This window comes from Peromyscus maniculatus, chromosome 1, assembly GCF_049852395.1.
Source record: "Peromyscus maniculatus bairdii isolate BWxNUB_F1_BW_parent chromosome 1, HU_Pman_BW_mat_3.1, whole genome shotgun sequence".
Lineage (NCBI taxonomy): Eukaryota > Metazoa > Chordata > Mammalia > Rodentia > Cricetidae > Peromyscus > Peromyscus maniculatus.
The window spans coordinates 203,008,826-203,029,237 of record NC_134852.1 but is presented as its reverse complement, the minus strand read 5'-3'; the positions used below and the strand labels follow the sequence as shown (position 1 = coordinate 203,029,237).

Genomic DNA, 20,412 nt, shown 5'->3' with positions numbered 1-20,412 from the left:
CTAAGTGTAATGGAAAATGTAATTGTGTTAGATTCCATTCCAGTTAAAAATTCTGTACTTTATAACCTCGTTCAGAAAATAAAAAGGAAATTCCCTAGTGGGTAAAGATATGCTAACACATAATTGCAATAAAAGACTTGTAACTAGAAAAGTATAAATAAATACTGCAAATAAATAAGAACAACATTAACAGTTCAGTGAAAATGCAAAAATGCTAACTTAGAAAGTTTCCAAAGATGGTGTCCCAATAGGCAATAGGCTTGTAAGTATTGTCATTACTGGAGGCTGGAGAAACGGCTGTGGTGAAGAGCATGCACTGCTCTTGCCTCGGATTCAGTCCCCAGGATTATGATGGTCCAAGAATAACTGAAACTCTAGTTCCAGAGGATCTGATGCCATCTCCTTGCCTCTGTGGGTACCAGACACATTTATGGTGTGCAGATATAAATGCAAGGAAAACATTCATACACAAAAAGTAAAAATAAGTAAAACATTTAACATGTCTTAATATCAATGCACATCAATGAAATGCAAATTACAGCTGTAATAACTGTAATAAAATTACTGCATACTCTCAGAAAAGTGAATGTTAAAAGACTGACAATTAAGTTGCAGAGAATGTAAAGTAACCAGCCATCTTTGCAATGCTTGATGGCAGGTGAATTGGCATTGCCACTTTGGAGATATGTTAAACAGCAAGTATCTCTGCTGAACCTTCAGGTTACCTCTGACTCAGCTTTCTACTTTTCAAGGGTTAAGCTAGCTACAACTGAATAAGGTCTAGAAATATGAAACTGTTAATTTTGAGAAATAAATACTCAGCCTTGAAAAGCTTTTACTACAGTATATTTTTATAGCTATTCTATTTTAGTACTGGTCAATTTCTGATTGTATTACTATGCCTGATTTATAAATAAATTAACTACTATAAGTTAAGTATATAGTATCTTGTGTGGAATTATATATATCATTGTGCACACAGATTTTGCATATGTGTGGAGATGGTTCTATTTGTAGTTTCAGGCATTCACTAGAGAATTTGAAAGCTAATCTTGTCAGATAAGGGGAAACTATTGTATAACTCATTAGTGCATTCACATATGCACCAGAAAATATGTAAAACTGTCTATATAATATGTATTAAAGGCCTTAGCTAGAAACAATATAAGCACAGGTAATAGATAATAGAATATTTATAGCATACTTAAAGAGTGGAATATTCTGCCATAGTCAAAAAGAACAAACTCAAGCTATGGGCACATACTTGGGGATGAATCCCATTCCAATAATTAGCTATGGAAGTAAGACTGGAAAAAATAATAACACATGCCGGGAGGTGGTGGCGCACACCTTTAATCCCAGCACTCAGGAGGCAGAGCCAGGCGGATCTCTGTGAGTTCAAGGCCAGCCTGGACTACCAAGTGAGTTCCAGGAAAAGGCGCAAAGCTACACAGAGAAACCCTGTCTTGAAAAACAAATAATAATAATAATAATAATAATAATAATAATAATAATAATAACACATGTATCTGTATGATTGCAGGTGGAGTTTTCTGTCCCATTGGCTAGCTTCCAGATAACTACACTGAGACATATTATTAATTATAAATGCTTGACCAGTAGCTTAGATTTGTTACTAACTAGCTCTTACAACTTAAGTTAACCCACACTTCTTATCTATGTTCTACCACATGGTGATACCTTTTATTCAGCAAGGCATATTCATCTTGCTTCTCTCTGCCTCTCCTGGCAATTCTGCCATCTCTCCCCAAATTCTCTTTTTGTGTGCAAGTACCACCTAACCTTTTCCTTCCTAGCCATCAGCCAGTTAGCTCTTTACTAACCAGAGTAATAGATATTCACATTATACAAAAAGATTGTTTCACAGCATATGACTTCAGGGTTGACCTCTTGGTTTAAATAACCATTTTGGGTGGATGCGCTCTTCCCTGAGGAAGTCAATTTTTCCTGCTGTTAATTTTCCTTAACTTCCTGTAGTTTTTTGTTGAGGATTGGGTTTCGCTTTCCTACTTCCAATTTAGCATGTCTTTTGGTGTCATTCTGAGCTGATCGTATTTATATATTTAAGACTGTGTGTGTGTGTGTGTGTACAATTAAAAAAAAAGGAGGCCATGAATTCCAGAAAGAACAAGAGAGGATGCATGGTAAGAGTTGGAAAGAGGAAAGGGAAGGGGAAAAATTATATATTTTAATTTCAAAAACTTAATAAGTAATAATTGTAGCATCATTCCATTTAATGAGACTGCAGAGAAAGCTAAGGCTAACTGATGATAAAATGAGAGTAATTATTACTCTTGTTGGGGGGGGCGGTGGTGAACAAACACTGGGGATTTAGGTACTATGGGCAATTTTTAGTTACTGAATAAATATGCCCATCTTATCAAAATTAATTTGCAACTTAATATTTTTATATTTAAATACATACTTTATTTTTCAATAACCACATAAAATACAATAGTTTATACTTTGGTCTTGGTATTGGCAAAGAAAACCTATCTTGGAATTTTGGAAGATTTGTCTTCCATACCATTACTCTAACCTAAACTTATCTATATGTTAAATGTGGGTGAATGCTCCTCCTCAAATGCAGAAAAACTAGCTATGACTTCAGAAGAACAGACTCTTGAAGTATCAGGTGCTTATGCGAGGATAGAATTTAGACTGCATTCCATTATAAGAGCATAATACAGCGAAGCTCAGAGAGTACAACTTTCTATCTAGGTAAGTTCTGTGTTTTTCATCATGATAGAGAATGCAGTTCAGAGACAAGAGCCAGGCTCTCAACTTCTCCACTCCCTCTCCATGTAATAAGAGCATCATGCATCTCATACTGGGCTGAAGATGTGGAAACATTAGAAAATATGTTTCTGAGGTGTGCTCAAGATGGGAAGAAGAATATCAAGTCAGTCCATTCCAGCTGAGTATCCAGACCACGCACAGCAGGGATGAAATGAGCTACCTTCTGCTGCCAGATACGTCTCCTTCATCCTCTTTTATTCTGGGGCAGAAAACACAGTGAAGATGACTCCTGTCAGATCAGCAGAGCCTGGAGACCTCACACGTGATTATAGGATTCTGTACTAATTAACGGCAGCCTCTGATTTACTTTTTCTCTGTTGATTTTGTGCATCTGCATGGGTGATTCATTGGATGAACAATAAAGAATAAATGAAAAGCTAGTGAGCATTAACATCTACACAATGATAACAATTCAGATGTCAGAAACTTAGTGAGCACTAACTATTCTGGTTTGTAAGAGTTTTCCCACCGAGTTTCTCACATGAGCCTTACACAGAGAGGAGATAGCCTCCTCAGAAGCACAAAAGGCACAGCTACTTACCTGAGATCATACATCTACTAAACGGTACAGCAATGGTCAAGCTCAAGCTTTGGAGTGTCCTGCCATTTTACCACTTCCTCGAGGTTCAAAGAACTAATTTTGGTGCTAAGACCTCGTTTATTTTCCAAGACTTTTTCAACTTCATAATCATTGGCTGACGATGGATAGCAACAGTGATTAGGCAAGAGAAGAAAAGCTGAGCTCTCAGGAACCAGAGCCAAACTGGCCTGTGACGGCCCCCTGTGTTCTTACATGCTATGCAACAAAGCTATCAAAGATATTCTTCTGGATTTTCTAAAAGTATTCATAGTTTATGGAAGATATCCCTACAAATCCAGACACTATTTCTTCTCTGGGTTTCCCCCACTTTGTGTAAATTTACCTTTATTACTGCATACTTTATTCTAAAGGGTATTGTTAAACAAGATAAGAAAGCAATATCCTAGGACTTTAATGTTCATGTACCATGTATTAAAGAGTAGTCTAAATTAAACTATCATTTAATAAAAAAATGAGTATTACCAGGCATAGTGGCACATACCTTTAATATCAGTATTTGGGAGAGAGACAGGTGGAGGTTTCCAGGTCAGCCTGATCTAAAGCATGAGTTACAGGCCAGCTAGTGCTATGTGGTGAGACATTATCTAAACCAAACCAAAACAAAAAAAGACTCCTAAGTATTAAAAATGGGCCTATATATCCTCCTTAAATTTTCTTGAATTCCATTTCTTATTTGAATCTGATACGCCAGTTGCTCTGAAAATAGTGTCTGCCTCTTGCTCCATACCTTGTGCCATGTTTTATAACAAGAGAGATATTCATGTCATGCCTCTGATATTGAGAAAACTATAAAACTTTCAGGTGCCCCAGAGACCCAGATGTCCCTGCAACTTTCAGATACAGCATTACAGTTATGCAGCAGTGAGCGAAAGATTTGCCTCCTCATGTTGTATCAAAATTATTTTGTGTAAACCAAAGCTCATGCTTCTGTCCCATGATTAATGTATGCTTCACCTTTTTTTCCCCTCTGTGGAGCTGGGCGAGGCTGAAGGCTACTGCCATCTACCTTTGTGCTTAGTGCCTTGCATAGGACCCTCCTCCATGTTTCTGTGCATATCAACCGAACCACTGGGCCTAAGTGGTTTTTCCCAGATAGTTGCATATGTATATGTATTTGTTTAATTTTTTATCATATACTTTCCATTTATTATTGACTTTGTTATGTGAATATATGTTTTGAGTTAACCAGGAGCTCTATGAGATACAATTATAAAAAGAAGAAAGCAATAGAAAACCCACAGAAACAAATCTAATCTGACGTATGATATTGTAATAACATTTGAAATCTCTCAACAAGTCATAAATATCACTGAAGTAGATAGCATGAGTTGCAACTTCAGTGTCTGTGCTCCAAATGCTTAATACATCAGTAGGAAAATAAAAAAGTCCAATAAGCATGCATGTATTTGGATCATTTGAGATAATGCTCAAACTTGAAAGAAAAAGATTCTTAAATTCAAGTTGTATCCCAAACATCTTAAAGCCTTCATCTGAAAGCAAAATCTCTTCTTTTATTCTGCTAGGACACATCCTAATTCTAACATAAGAGTGTCAATGAAAGCATTGCTGGGAAAAAAAAAAGAGAGAATGTCTTTCTGACAGAAGGAATTCAATGGCAGGAAGTACTCATGCACATGTATAATCCTATGTGTTACAGTATATACCCAAATCAAAGTGTTGGTGAGTTTGATATATGAATTGAAATCTCTTTATGCATATAGCATATGACATTGTCCTCAAAACCTAGAAGACTGAACAATTTAGTAACATAATTCAAATAGAGTCCCACAACATTCCTATCTGGAGTTACTAAACACTATAACTATAACTTTGTAATAGTTTATTAGAAATCCTACTGTCATCTATCACAACCCTTTTGCTCTTAAAGTTATCTCACATACAAAGAAAGACCCTCATCAGGAACAACACTGCAGAGAAATGAGGATACTTTCACTTGTGACTCACTGTGGCAGAGCCAAGAATAGTTTACACAAGCACACATCCACAATAAGTCATTAATAAAAAGTATTGTTATTAATGACTGAAACAATGCATTATTGTTTCACTAAAGACAAAGAAGGAATTGTTCAAGGAACCAACTCAGGAGGGAAATGGAAGAATTCATGAATTTTTATCTAAAAAGTCAAACATTTCCAGCTATGCCTGAATATTAAGAAGCCAGTCAAAAGTATTTTGCACTGAAACCCAAGCATGTCATTAGAGGTGGCATCACTGATTGTAGGCTCATTCAAGATAGATATCCTCTGGACCACTAATGAACACCTAATGAGCCCAAAGACTTCCACTACCATCACTCAGCTCTGCAGAGAGATCCGGTGCAAGCACTGGCAGGCACGCAGTGACCGGGAAGGACCTAATCAGTCTTAGGAACTCAACAACACTAATTTGGAAGGCATTTATTTGAGAGAGCTGCTAGCCAGAAGTGGTATCTGTGTGCTACAGAAGATAATTAAATCTGTTGAAAACAGCTGTAAGAATAAGGAGAAGCAGTTCTGTGCATATTTTAAGGCTTTAAAATTAAGTCTGAGGCAAGGGACTAAAATTAAAAATTTGATCTGTATCCCATTGTTTCAATAGCTCAATTTATATACAAAGACTAGAACTCAATAAGCAAAATTTTTGGTTATAGATTCCATGGGATTTAACTCAAAAGCATGAAGAGAGAGGACTGTCCTTATTAGATGTATTCACACCAACTGTAATCTTGGATTCTTGAGAGTTACAGGGACATAAAAGTCTCCAAAATGTAATAACACACACAAATACTGTAGAATGCTTCTAGTCCTCAGATGATAGTGACCATTTTGTATGAAACTTCCCAAGAGACCCTCCTTTGTTTGGATGTGTAACAGAATTTGACTTAATGCTGCCTCCACAGGAAAGCCTATTGGAAGCCATAAGAAGTAGAGCAAAGAAACAGCAGACTGAACTGAGTTGGGGCAGGTGTCAGAGCTTCTGCCACTCAGTTCAGTCCTAGAAGCCTCCATTATTTTCTCCTTCTGCACAAAGAAGTGGGACCTGATCTCAATGAGCCATGAGATTTGAGATTTTCTCCTGTCTTATCCCTTGTTCCATTCTGCTTTATTCTCTTTGCCTCTAAGAAATAATTGAGCCATTTCATTCCTTTTCTCTTCTTGCCTGAGGCTAAAAGGAGAGAAATAAATGAGTCAGGCCATATGGGTTGATTTCAAGGAGTAGCCTAGTGTCTGCAGTTCATGTTGCATTGGTTAGCAGCTTTTTCTTGGGTTCCATTTATCTCTCTTCTCAAAACTGGGCCACACACATCAGATTGTTTATTTTGTTTATTAGAGTCAGAGATGGCAGATGCTTATAGCCTACCTAGAGAAGCAAAGAGAGAAACTTAGTTTATTAGTAATAGTTCCAGTTCAATGAACATTCCAGAATCTAGCGATATGTGATAGTCTTCAATTTGGATTTTCAATGTCCTACTCTGCTTTTTTAAGGCATCCCACTGCACCTTCATGGAAAGCAACCACCCAGGGTCAGAGCTTCACTACACCATGTAATCCTTGTCTGCAAACAAGTCTCCTTCTGCACTTTTCCACATCATTTCTCTACCCCAGATGCTCAGTCCTAAATCTCACCCACTGCTGATGTGAAACTAAATATCTTCCATGTGATAACAACATTTGAATGCATCCTGCATCTTCACCTAAACATTGGTGCTACTCCAACTTCCTGAAGAGATGTCAACATAACTACTTATGACAAATTTTAAGAATAATGTTGCAACCCCAGCTTATCTGAAATAGAAATGACAAGAGGGACATTCCCTACCCAGATGGAATTTACAAGAGAAAAATTCGAGAGACATTTGAACAAAGTGTGGTATGAGTGTCACTTAACTGTGACATCTGTCACCCCACTGGTCACCAGGGATGATTCAGCACATCTGACTGCAAAGAGGATGTTCCCATCCTCCCTCCCTTCCCCACATCTATTTCTTCAAGAGCTGCATGTTCATTTAAATAGGACAACATTCCATAGTACAGAATCATTCTTCAACTGAGGTTATAGGAACCTCCCCTGTTGGAAGGTTTAAACAGGGTTTCTATCCAGTATACTTTAAAGGATATTTATAATTGGCCTTCATAACAGAATGTTGCATGTGGAGATTTTTAGGACACATTTTCTCCTATGTTGGACCTCTACAGACCTCTGTAAACCAACTTCTATTTCACTACAGTCTAATGATTTAGAAAAGGAATTTAGTGACTTCCCAAGGAAGAATTCACACATCTGTTCAGAGTATGGGTAACTTGGTTAAGTCTGTCCACTGATGGTAGGTGAGAAATGCTGAAAGATAATTTAAAACAAGTGAGAAAACAGCAAGATTCTGATGCTATTGTAGTTGTGTGTATGTGTGTGTATCCGTGTGAATTCTTGCTAGTGAAAATAGTATTATCAACATCAAATTACATCAGCAACATAATTTGTATGTATAATTTTAGTTTTATTTTTTAATCATTATATGCATTTCCACATACCCCCAGTGAATAATCTGTACCTCTTCTCACTCTCTCCATTTTACTTTTAATAAAGCTGACACATTTCCAGTATATATCTTACTATTAGGAAAAGCTGGTTGTACAGGTTTATTCCTAAAGGAATCTTCCTACTACTCATTTTTTTAAATGTAATTTTGTTCTTATTACATAGCTGAGTGTTTTGCTTTATGACTGATTTTAAAATGTCATTCAAAAGCATTTATAAGATTTATGCCATTTAGTAGTCCCAGGACTTTTCTTCTAAAGCCTATGGAGGTAAATCCTAAAGCCACTATGCAGTGGCAATAATACAGCAAAAGTCTCTAATTGCCTAAAGTATATGGATAGAGTAAAGAAGCCTCAACTTACAGGCATCTGTCTGCTCACATCAGCCATGGGTTTTTCTTGCCCTGTGTTCTGATCACTGCAAGTCTGGCCCAGAGCACAAAACACTTAAAAACTAAATAAGGATAAATGGGTTATTCAACAAAAGATATGGTGCTTTAGACCATTCACAAGTGAAGAATTGACTCATTTTGTGAGGGTCCTATTGGAAACTCTTCATCTGGACATTATATCTAAAAGCATTTGCATGTTTACATGAGCAAATTTCCAAAATCAGAGTCCTCAGAAGCAAGCCTGGAAAGCCAGGCCTCTACATTCTGTCCTTAGAGGTGAAATACATATGTTTTGGTGGTCCTGGTCTGACCTCTCTGGCACTCTAGCATAGGCATACCTGAATTTTCTGGTGAAATAATAAAACATGATGTCCTTTTTGTTGTGGTAGCTGTTCACCTTTTGAGTCAAGCCATTGAGCTCATTATCACCTTGCCTACAGAGAGGCACAGGAAGTCTATATATTTGGAAAGATACCTGTGCTTCTGAAAAAAAATCTCTGAACAGGCAATGAAGAGACATTGACTATCTTTAGCTTCTACATAGATTTTTTTTAAAAATCATCTCTGAAGTGTTCAGAGTTCTGTTTCAAAATGGAAAAGTCCATAAGGCATTATGCTAATGAGATCTGTCAGGAACAACCTCTGTTGGTCTGGGAGGTCATCTGAGATTTCAGCCCTGGCAGCACCTCTTGAAAAGAAGGCCCACAAACTGAAAATGTGCTTGAGAAAAGAAGTGAGGGCAAGTGTAAATGCCCCTTATGCAGAACAGGTGTGTTTTTTATAAGAAGGGCTTGGTTTACACTTGCAAATTACCGTATGTGTACATCCAGTGTGGTTACCCTTTCCCTCATCAAGGTTCCTTAGTGTCAGACACATATCAGGGATTGTTTTATAACTCCTATTGTATCTTTTTTCTTTATTTTTATTTTTTATTTTATAATTTAATTTTACATATTAGGCACAGATTTCCCCTGTCCTCCCTCCTCCCACCTACTCCCCACCCACCCTCCCCTCAACCCACTCCTCATTCCCATCTCCTCCAGGGCAAGGACTCCCCTGAGGATTCAGCTCAGCCTGGTAGATTCAGTCAAGGCAGGTCCAGTCCAGGCTGAGCAAAGTGTCCCTGAATAGGCCCCAGGCTCCAAACAGCCAGCTCATGCACTGACAGGTCCTGGTCCCACTGCCTGGATGCCTCCCATACAGTTCAAGCTAATCGACTGTCTCACTTATCCAGGGGGCTTGATCCAGTTGGAGGCTCCTGAGCTATTGCTTCGTAGTTCACGTGTTTCCACTAGTTTGGCTGTTTGTCCCTGTGCTTTTTCCAATCATAGTCTCAACAACTCTCATTCATATAATCCTATTGTTTCTTAAAGTACATGGTATATGACACTGGGATCCCCTTAGATCTCTAATCTCTGAAGAATCGGATCTGTATTCACAGATTTCAGCAGGCTTTAGTTAGTCTTTCTCTATCTTGTGCTGTTATTAACAGAGTAGGTAACTTAGGCTAGGTAACTTATATGTAACAAATATTATTTTATGCAGTTCTAGAGGTAGGGGAGTTTAAGACCCAGATGCTCACATCTGTTGAGAGCCTCCTTGACTCATTATTCTATGGTGGAGCATAGACACGGGGAATCCCATCAAACATGATGTGCCTCAGAGCTGCTGAACACTGGCACACTCAAGAGCATGCCTCCCTGCAATAGGCATATAGACCAATTTTACCATTTTGTAGGAATCCAGTTTTGTAACAAGTGACCTACTCCTGCAACAATTATACTGATCCATTCATAAAGTCAAGGCCCTGCCTCGCAATACTTGAACTTTGAAAGGCACTTGCAGAGCCTAAAATTTAGTCAAGCTTATGACTTTTTCCTACAGAGTTGTGCTCACTCTTTGCCACCCATCTGGGAGGGGTACAGCAGAGCAGTTTTCACACCTTTGAATGAGTAGTAAGAGGGCTGAAGATAAGTTAAGAACAGCCTGGCTCAAATTTGTGATTCCAGAAAAATTTGGACAGGTTTCAGTTTTTTTAGGGTTAACATTTAAGTAGATAAATATAGAAAGGTATTGCTGTTACTTCTTGTACAGTAAACATTCTAGAATTCTTCTGTTTTCTCCCCTAATAAGCAGTAGTGGGTGCCTTGATGGGGGCATATCTGCACTCCCATTGTACACTCAAGCTTCATGGATATGTCATGCATGTAGAATAAGTATTATTCTCCCCATTCTTTCATTCTATCAGTTACTAGCATACCTCATTTGAAGGTAAGTACCCATTGTACTACTGTACTAGGTTTTTCAGGCTATCATAGGTGACCTTATTTTACCTAAATATCTTCAGCAATAGGAAGAAAAAGATAAAATATCACATTATTCTGATTCACATTATTTTGTACCTTAATTAAGGTCTCACCACTAGAATAACTAGAATAACAACAGATTCCAAAACCAAAGGTTTATTTTTAGCTCCACTACCAATCAATATAACATCTGTGTTATCTTCTGGTTCTTGCCCATAATTTATTCCATATTTAAGTGTGCACAGTAATAATAGATATAAGCAATTCATTTTGCAATGCTTATTGTAGTAATATGACTTATATCCCTTTTAAATCACAATATTTCATGATTTTCCCTCATCTACTTCTCTCTCCTCCACTCTTGCTGGTGTCCTTCTGCCCTTTGCCTCTCTCCTGTGAAAGTCATCAGTCATTCTATGTTCTCACTCCAATGCTCAAACCTCTGAAGTAGATCCTGTGCTATTTTTACTTATTTTGAATAAAACTTGATGACACTAGTTATTTCTCTACATTGCATTTTTGTAGCACGAATCTTAAAAGTTCTTATAAAAACAAACCTGAAGCCAGGTATTGGGGTGATTGATGGAAGATCAGAGAAGCAGTACAAGCCACAGCTTCCTCACTTCGCCAATTCCTTAGCTGATCCTGTTTTCTCAGACTGGAAGCTTCCAGAATGAATCTCAGCTGAACTGCTGCTAAAAGCCTAAAAGCTTAACCAGCTCTAGTTCCTGGTCCTCATACCTTAAATACCTTTCTGCTTTCTGCCATCACTTCCTGGGATTAAAGGCGTGAGTTGCCATGCCTGGCTGTTTCCAGTGTGGCCTTGAACTCACAGAAATCCAGACTGATCTCTGCCTTTGGAATGCTAAGATTAAAGGTGTGAGTGCGGGTTGGAGAGATGGCTCAGAGGTTAAGAGCACCGACTGCTCTTCCGGAGGTCCTGAGTTCAATTCCCAGCACCCACATGGTGGCTTACAACCATCTGTAATGAGACCCTCTTCTGTGTACATAATGAATAAATAAATCTTTAAAAAAAAAAAAATAAAAATAAAGGTGTGAGTGCCACCATTTTCTGGCCTCTGTATCTAGTAGCTGTTCTGTTCTCTGACCCAAGATAAGTTTATTAGAGTGCACAATATATTAGGGAACACAATATCACCACACATTTTGTTTCAGGATCTACAGGTTCCTGTAACACAAGGTTGTGAAGTCTGAGGCAGAGCCCTGGTCAGCCTCTGTGTGGACCAGACTCATAATGCAGACTATTACACATTATCTGCGCTGAGTCTCTAATGATTTCAGGAGCATCTCACTGTTTCACTTCTGGACAGGGTCTGTTTGTGCTGAGTCTCTGAAGCAGTTATTTTCCCATTCTTCTCTGAGCCTGTGTTAGAGGAACTGATAGGTTCATCTGCCTTTCATTTGCTCAGGTTAATCTTGGCTTTACTGTGGCCACTTGATGAATTTGTTTTTCTGTCACAGGAGTCAGTACGGCACTTTGAGTTTTCCCATATATGTTCCTTGTGGCTGTTGTGCCTTTCTCAGGCATTTATTTTGAGCTTGTATCTGTTCTGTGACTATGTGTTTACATACAGATGACTAAAGGGCAATGAAAGTGAGGAATTGATATGAGAGTCCAGATGTTTGCTGGTCTTGGTCCAGTTTTAGTTACAGAAGGGATGATTTCTGATTTATTGCATTGAAGTAACTCTAAATTACACAGAAGATTTTTCTGGATACTGGTTATGAATAACTACTTGTCTCTCATAGCCTCTACCTTCCTTATGCCTTAAGCATGATATTACTTCACCAGAGAGCAGAAAGGAAGTATGGAGTCTGGAGTTCACACCAAACTGTCTTCACTTAAATAAGTATGTTGACAAAGGAGAAACTGTGGTCAAAGCTGTGAATGGATTGAAAGGAGAAAAGAAAGTGATGTTATATCTTGGATACCATCTTTCTCACAGTCTAACAGAGGACTGAGCTAGATAGACAAGTTAAACCACAGATAGTACTACAATTTTTTACACTCTCTAACTAGCTAGGTGACATTAAAAATCCTATTGAACTTCTACATGTCTCAGTTTCCACCCATTGTGTCTAATAAGAAATCACATCTCCCTTTCTCTATCACAGAAGTCTTAATAGCCAAATGAGATAATATAGAAGAAAACATAATGAACTCATGAACTCTCAACAATATGGTTGCCTGAACAAGACTGGCACTAACGACAACACTAATTGACATGTTAGCATAGCGGGGTGGGGGGGGCGCAGGGTGGTGGTGGGGTGGGGAGGTGTTCTACAAGTTCCTGCCCCCTAAATGAAGGGCTGCAGGATGTAAGTGTTACAGCTCAGATAGGAAAGATATCATGGCAGTCAGTCAAAGACAAGGGATACCACAAAGTCACATTACATAACAAACCTCACACAAGAGATTATTGGGAGGGAAAAGCACAGGAGGGTGGCTGCCTTTGCTTGGACAAGAAGCAGCAGAGAACTGAGCAGAAACCAGGTTTATATAGGGTTTCTTGCAGAGGAGGGGATCAGAGCTTTCCATGGTGTCCTGGGGTTGGAAAGATTATATGTCCTGATCATGGGGCAAGATCAGGGATTAGTGGGCTATTCTTCCGTAGGGCAGGTCCTGGCCATTTTGGCCTCAGGGGAGAGGTAGGAAAAGGCTGTAATGCAATCAGAGAACTCTGGGGGTAGGACGTGGCCATTGAAACTCCTTAGGTGGGGACCTAGATGCTGAGCACCTTGAAGGATCAGGCCTGGCCACCAGAGTAGTCTCGGGGTGGTGCCCAGAAACTGGAGGTCTCCAGGGGCAAGACTTCACAAGGGGAGTGTGTAGCTAGAGTTTTCCTACCTGGCCCACAGTCAGGACAAATCTCTGTCACCCACCAGTCCCACAACCGCTCAGACACAACCAAGTAAACACAGAGACTTATATTGCTTACAAACTGTATGGCCATGGCAGGCTTCTTGCTAACTGTTCTTATAGCTTAAATTAATCCATTTTTATAAATCTATACCTTGCCATGTGGCTCATGGCTTACTGGCATCTTCACATGCTGCTTGTCATGGTGGCGGCTGGCAGTGTCTTTCTGCCTTCCTGTTCTCTCAATTCTCCTCTCTGTTAGTCCTGCCTATACTTCCTGCCTGGCTACTGACCAATCAGTGTTTTATTTATTGACCAATCAGAGCAATTTGACATATAGACCATCCCACAGCAGGAGTGTCTGCACTGCATGACAGGGAAAACTGCCCCTGCCCCTGCCCAGTGGCTTGAATAGCCAACATAGTGGATCAATGGCTGCTGAGAGAGGGAAAATGGATTTCTTCCCAAAGTGAGCCTCCAACATTAGTTGTCTAATCCCAAGTAGTCAACCCTGTACACATGTACATTTGGACAATGATAAATAGACTCTGCATGTTGTATATATGTATGTATAGCATATATGCACATATAAAATTAAAGATGAAGAGTTCTTGAATTTGGGAGAAAGAGAGAGCATGGGAGTACTGGAGGGAGAACAGGCAGTAGTGATGTATGTGCAATATTCATATTTGAAAATCTCATATTAAATTTTTAAAAATTCAAGCACAGAGAAATGTACACTATTCAAATTGCATTGAACACAGAAGAATTTTTCTTCAGGAATTGTGTTAAGCATCCTTGATACTGACAATAAAAAAAAAAAATCACAGCCTTTAAGAGTTAAACAAATTACCCCAGTACCTTCCCAATGCACAATTTTCTTAGAACTGGTGGTATTTCCTCTTCAATTTCTGAGCATCAGTTTACTGCTTACTTCAGGCTGGCCTGGAGCTTACTATGCACCCAGAATGAAATCAAAATCATGGTAATCCCTGGGCCCTACACTCCCAAGTGCTGAGGTTGCAGGTGTGAGCCACCACACCTAGCTAGGCAGCTGCTAATTCTGACTATGTGCTTCACAGAACTTGGGGACTGAGTTCCAGTCCTCTAAAGCTGAGTTTAGTTCTATGCAGTTTTATGGAAGCATATTTAGCATCTACACTCCTGAAGTCTGTGAAGCTTCATCATCCCTTTCCACAGTTAAATTAAAAGTTTAAAAAGCTTATGTTCACCGGGCGGTGGTGGCTCACGCCTTTAATCCCAGCACTCGGGAGGCAGAGCCAGGCGGAACTTGTGAGTTCGAGGCCAGCCTGGGTTATCAAGTGAGTCCCAGGAAAGGTGCAAAGAAACCCTACACAGAGAAACCCTGTCTTGAAAAACCAAAAAAAAAAAAAAAAGCTTATGTTCTATGTTCTAGTCAGTTCATCCTTGAACAAACCCAAACCCAAGGAAAACTAGCATCCCAGCAGAGAGCATCAACATTTGGTACAGACCCAACATCACCAATGAATAATCTTAGACTATAGCAGGACTGAGCATCCTTCTGAGGGATCCTAAAGCACATGAGTCTGGGAAAGCAGTAGGGTATCTGCATTAAAGGGAACATTAGTACCAGGGATACCATATTTACTTTTCAGAGCATTAGTACGGGATACCAGAGTTATTTTTCAGAGGAACACATGCTTTCATGGTGAAACTCTTTCCCATCTACCATCGTCTACTTTGGAATATCCCTTATTGACTTCCCAGCATGCTAGGATGCTTTTCAACTCATATCCAGGTTGTGTACAGAGTGATCGTTTTGAATGAAAAGTATAACTGTGTTGTTTCTCCAATACTGTTCCTTAAAAAACTTTGCTATCTTGTTATTGTTCTTAAAGAAAGATTGAAATCAGAAACTTGGCCCACCAGACCTAAAGGGCTTTTTCTTTTTCTAGCTATTATATGGGTATTCTTGTAGTCTTCCTTTGCATTCTCCTATTCTTATCACCTTTCTTCTTATTCTCCTTTAATCTATTCAATTTTACCATCTCCTTATGCTCCTGGACCCATGAACATTTGTCTGGGTTACATAACCTCCACATTACTTACAACTCTGAATTGTTTTTTTTTCCTTCAGGTCTTAGCTCACTTCCTGTAGGAGTCCTTCCTAGAAGTTCCCAATCAGAGTAACTTTCCATCTCTCTCTATGGCACCAGCTTATGACACCATGTAGCAGTCCTTATTACTCCTATATTAGTATTTTCAATTTTGTGTGGTTATTTCATGTGCATATATATCAGTAGTGATCCATAAAGTCTTCAAAGCTCTAACTACATTTGCCATGTCATTGCAGTTATTTACTTAGCCACATTTTCCCATTTAGTATCTTACATGAGATAGATACTTTATCATATCTATATTTGATTGATTTAATGAATGAATGTGCCAGCTTGTCCAGGTAAGGGACTATCTAGTATTAAGCCTGTTATTGCCTTTGCTCTTATTACTATTATCTAAAGAGGTTGTCATATCTGCCTCATGTGGTCATTAGAGTTTAGGAAAATGAAAGAAAAGAATAGTAGCTGATGAATCCCCACGTGATCAGTGATCATGGTCTGTTTATCCTCTATGTTGAGAGCTCCTGAAGGCTGAAACTTGGGGCCCAATATTTTCCACTGAATAGGCAAAGCTGTACCTACAGTGATTTTATCTGTTGCCTTTAACAGTAAGACATAGCACTTTGACATTCTTATCTCCTCATATAGAATTCAGGCACAAAGGCCTGCCACTACACCCAGGGTCCTTTCTGGGGACTTCCTATTTAATTGGAATATGCCATGCCATTGCTTTCAGAGTTCTCAGTAATAAAAAGCTGACCCTTATTACTAATGCACTAGTGTGAACATTGAGTGACTTCTTTCACACACAGGAACAACATTATCATGAGCAGAGAATTAAGAAGGTTATTAAGCCCAAAAACCATCATAATGACTAGACAAACAGAGAATGATAAGGGAGTAGTGTGTGTGTGTGTGTGTGTGTGTGTGTGTGTGTGTGTGTGTGTGTGTGTGTGTATTTGACTATAGAGATGTAAGGTATCATCCTCTATTGCTTTCTACCTTACTTTTGAGACTGGATCTCTTATTGGACTCAGAGTTTGCCAATTGACTAAGCAGGATTGTCAACAAACTCTGAGATCCCCATGTCCTCCAACCCTCAGTGCTAAGGTTTAGGACATGTGTCAGTGCCTGGCTTTTACATGCTAGGGATCCAAACTCAGGTCCTCATGATTCCATGGAAAGCACTTTACCTATTAGCTATCTCCTCTGTCTTAGGAGAAGATTCTTGTAAGTGACAAGGTCCAAATGAAGTAATACTGAACAGGAGGGTCAAACAATTATAGAATCTGGTAGTGGCAGCAGGAAAATCTTACTCTTCTGAGTTGTGTAGGTGACTACCTCCTCTTAGTAGAGGCTAAAGCACAGTTGGATGAAGATTCAATCTCTTCATGTTGTCTTACAAATGTGAACCCTGCTTGATTCCTCCTCTGTAATCCTGCCTCATACTTGTCCCTTTGTCTCCAGTGAAATTTCTCTTGCTTGTCTTAAGCCAGAAGCAACTATATGTACCTCTGATATTTACCTCAGACACTTGCTTTAAAGTCTGGATTCCTTTTTCTCACCCACACCTGTAGTTGGCTCCCCCCCCCTTTTTTTTTGTTTTTTCGAGACAAGGTTTCTCTGTGTAACTTTGGAGCTTGTCCCGGAACTCACTCTGTAGCCCAGGCTGGCCTCGAACTCACAGAGATCCATCTGCCTCTGCCTCCTGAGTGCTGGGCTTAAAGGTGTGTGCCACCACTGCCTGGCTGTAGTTGACTTCTCAATGACTCTGAAACCTGAGAAAATGTGGAAGTAGAAATGTACTAGGAACAGAAGGAAATGATTGATAAATCCACTAGAGCTGTCCACATGACAGACACATTACCAAGATTGCTGGCATTTGTATTTATTAGATAAGGGAATTAAAGTAACCACACAATATTTGAACCTGTGGATATTTGTGTAATAGCTTAAGTGGAGTTTTTGTTGATGTTGTTTTGTTTTGGTTTTTTGTTTTTCTTTTTCTTTTTTCACCCAGAAAAAGATTTCAGCCTGTGATGTTCCTGAAAGCTCTAATCACTCTGCCTGAGCACTGGCTACTATGCATGCCACACCATGCTACTGGGCATAGATTGAAGCTGTAGGTCACAGACACTCATAGGGTTTGAACTGTTTTACCTTTTTCTGTGTATTAATCCTTTAAATGTCAGCATTTTAAAGTTGGCCTTTTCAAAAGATATGATATCACATAAACCTTACTTAATCAAAAATACATTTCTAGTTCAAAGGTTTTTGGTGATTTAGTTTGTGATTTGTTTTGTTGTTTGCCTGAAACTGTGGAAAGCTATCAAAAAAGAAGGTGTTAAAGGAAGGAAGCTTGATTTTGCCAGTTTGGTCTAAGCAATGTTGTTCCTTGAATGTCTAAACCGTCATTCATTCCAAAGGTCCTTTCTTTTTACGGAACTTTGTCTAGACTTCATCACCTGACTACATAGGAGAAATTTAGAACAATAGATTAAAGTAAGATTTGAAGGAATATTGTGTGTCCTTTACAGCCTCATTTTAATATTTATTCAGCAGTTATTTATTCACATAGCACTGTATAAACTGCTATTTATATAGCTTTTATAGCAACCCATTGAGTTAAAATGGAAAAGTGCTGATATGCCCATTTCATAGGTTTAGTAACTAACACAGAGGGAAGCTGAATGATTTATATGAAGTCATATAACTTGTTAATGGTGACTCAGATTCAAAGCTGAGACCTTCAATGCCTTAGCCACAGTGCTAAGTCTCATTTACAAAAATGAATAGGAAATCAAGAGACAATGGTTTATGATCCCCGAACTATAGCTTCTTAGTTGAGTTAACCTTCAGTAAATGATGAAACCTTTCTAGACCTCATGTTCATCTATGAAGATGATGAACATTGCCTACTCTTCTCTCCAGGCTAATATTCTTTGATAGAGTAACATACTGAGATAGAAATCTATTTTCAATAAAAGAAAGCAAATGAACAAAAAAGAATTAATGATCATTATCATAAATAATTCTTAGTCTCATGTCATATCAGGTGTCAGGGAAGGTATTTTTCATTCTTTCTCCAACTTGGTTAAGGAACCAGAAATAAGTAAGACAATTCATGGTTCTTGAAGACCTAGGAAGTGGTCTTCATGCCAGATAAGACTGTTAATAAAGCCTTTCAATTAACTGAATATTACAGTAACTGAAACTGGTAATCAAACACTTATTCCCAAGCCTTGAAAATTTGATTGTTGGTGCCTCTTTGCCTTGGAGAGTATCTAAGCAAACTATTCAATTGTTACAGAGACGCTAATATAGCAGACACATAGCTCTCAACTGCAGGAGGAAGGCAAGTGAGCCTCAGCCCCCAAGGCAAGAACAGCTAAGCACTATCTTCCTCCATTTACCACTGCCCCTTTTTGCAGGGTGATGTGCAGCGGACACTCATCCAGGTGGACTTCGGAGATGGCATTGCAGTATCTTATGTCAACCTCAGCTCCATGGAAGATGGAATCAAGCATGTTTATCAGAATGTGGGCATTTTCCGAGTGACCGTGCAGGTGGACAACAGTCTGGGGTCTGACAGCGCCGTCCTGTACTTACATGTAACTTGTATGTTATTACTGTTGTTGACTTATGACATATCTAGAATATTGTGCCCTTTTAAAAATTCCTATGTATAGTGTCCTATCTAGAGGAAGTATAGTAGATATCTTTTAAGAAGGGGAATTGAAAGTAAGAGAACAACAGAAAAAAAAGAAGAAAGTCAAAAAGTGTGAGAGATAAAATCTTAGATAAAGCCAAATTGTTCTCAATTCACCTCCTATGTATTTTCCAGGGTCCTCAGAGATACACAATCTGCCTTTGATAGGTGCTCAAGCACTTGCTTGAAACCTCTGTGTTTCCATTATTAAGGCAGGAATGATTGAAATCAATGCAAATGCCAGCTCAATCATTACAGTGAAGAATTCCTCTCCCATAAGATTAGGGATACCTTACCAGAAATGGTCCATTTAGGCTTTTTCTCCTTTAAAAAAATGTGTTTCCAAGGTTTTGATCTATAAGTGACCTTTTATTTGAGAGAAGATGATCTAAGGGGAAAGATTATATAATGTAAAGCATTCGCTATATTAGGAATCAGGTTCAAGACTCCTAAGTGCCCTCTGCCATAAAGAATTTAAAGTTGTGAGTCACAAGGTAAAATAATAATTTCTAAATTAAATTGAGTAGGTTGGTGTCATAGGAATTTGTAGGTGTGAGGTCTTAGAACTTGCATTGTTATTACAAAAAAAATAGTTTATGCTAAAATGGAATGTGCTGTTTTGTATAAATGGCCTTTTTCAAATTTCAGGTTCAAGGGCCAAAGTGTTAAGGCTGGGACTTACTTCATGCCTCTCCCCTGCACTTGGCCCACAGAATGAAATGGAATGTAGAAAGTCCCAACAAGAACATCTTTCTGTAGTGGTTCAGTGAAAGGACAGGACTGAACCATTTTAGGGATGACCAGCAGACTGTGTGACTGATCATGACTTCTCTGTGTATCTTACACGGGTGTGAATGTGCTTTAAAGAACATGTTCCCTTCTCTGGTTCTAAACGAAGTTAGACCTGATTTCCTGTTTGCTTACCCAATCTCTCTTTTTGGTTACATTTTATTAAGCTCTTACTGTGTATTCCAGTCAGGCCTTTTTCTGTATATTACTTCAGTTCTAAAAACCATCCATGAGGTAGGTATGGTTAGAAACTACTTTCCTAAGCTTCACAGAGCTAAAC

The 20,412-nt window shown here is 38.8% G+C and overlaps 1 protein-coding gene across 7 annotated transcripts in view; it reads left to right on the top strand.

The window, feature by feature from the left end:
* Sorcs1 (sortilin related VPS10 domain containing receptor 1) overlaps window positions 1-20,412 on the top strand; it is a 537,652-nt gene that overhangs the window by 467,205 nt on the left and 50,035 nt on the right. For all 7 annotated transcript variants that reach the window (XM_006983296.3, XM_076563275.1, XM_006983299.4 and 4 more), the window contains exon 19: window positions 19,066-19,252. In XM_006983296.3, the coding sequence (XP_006983358.1) occupies window positions 19,066-19,252 (187 nt within the window). The remainder of the gene's footprint in view (window positions 1-19,065; window positions 19,253-20,412) is intronic.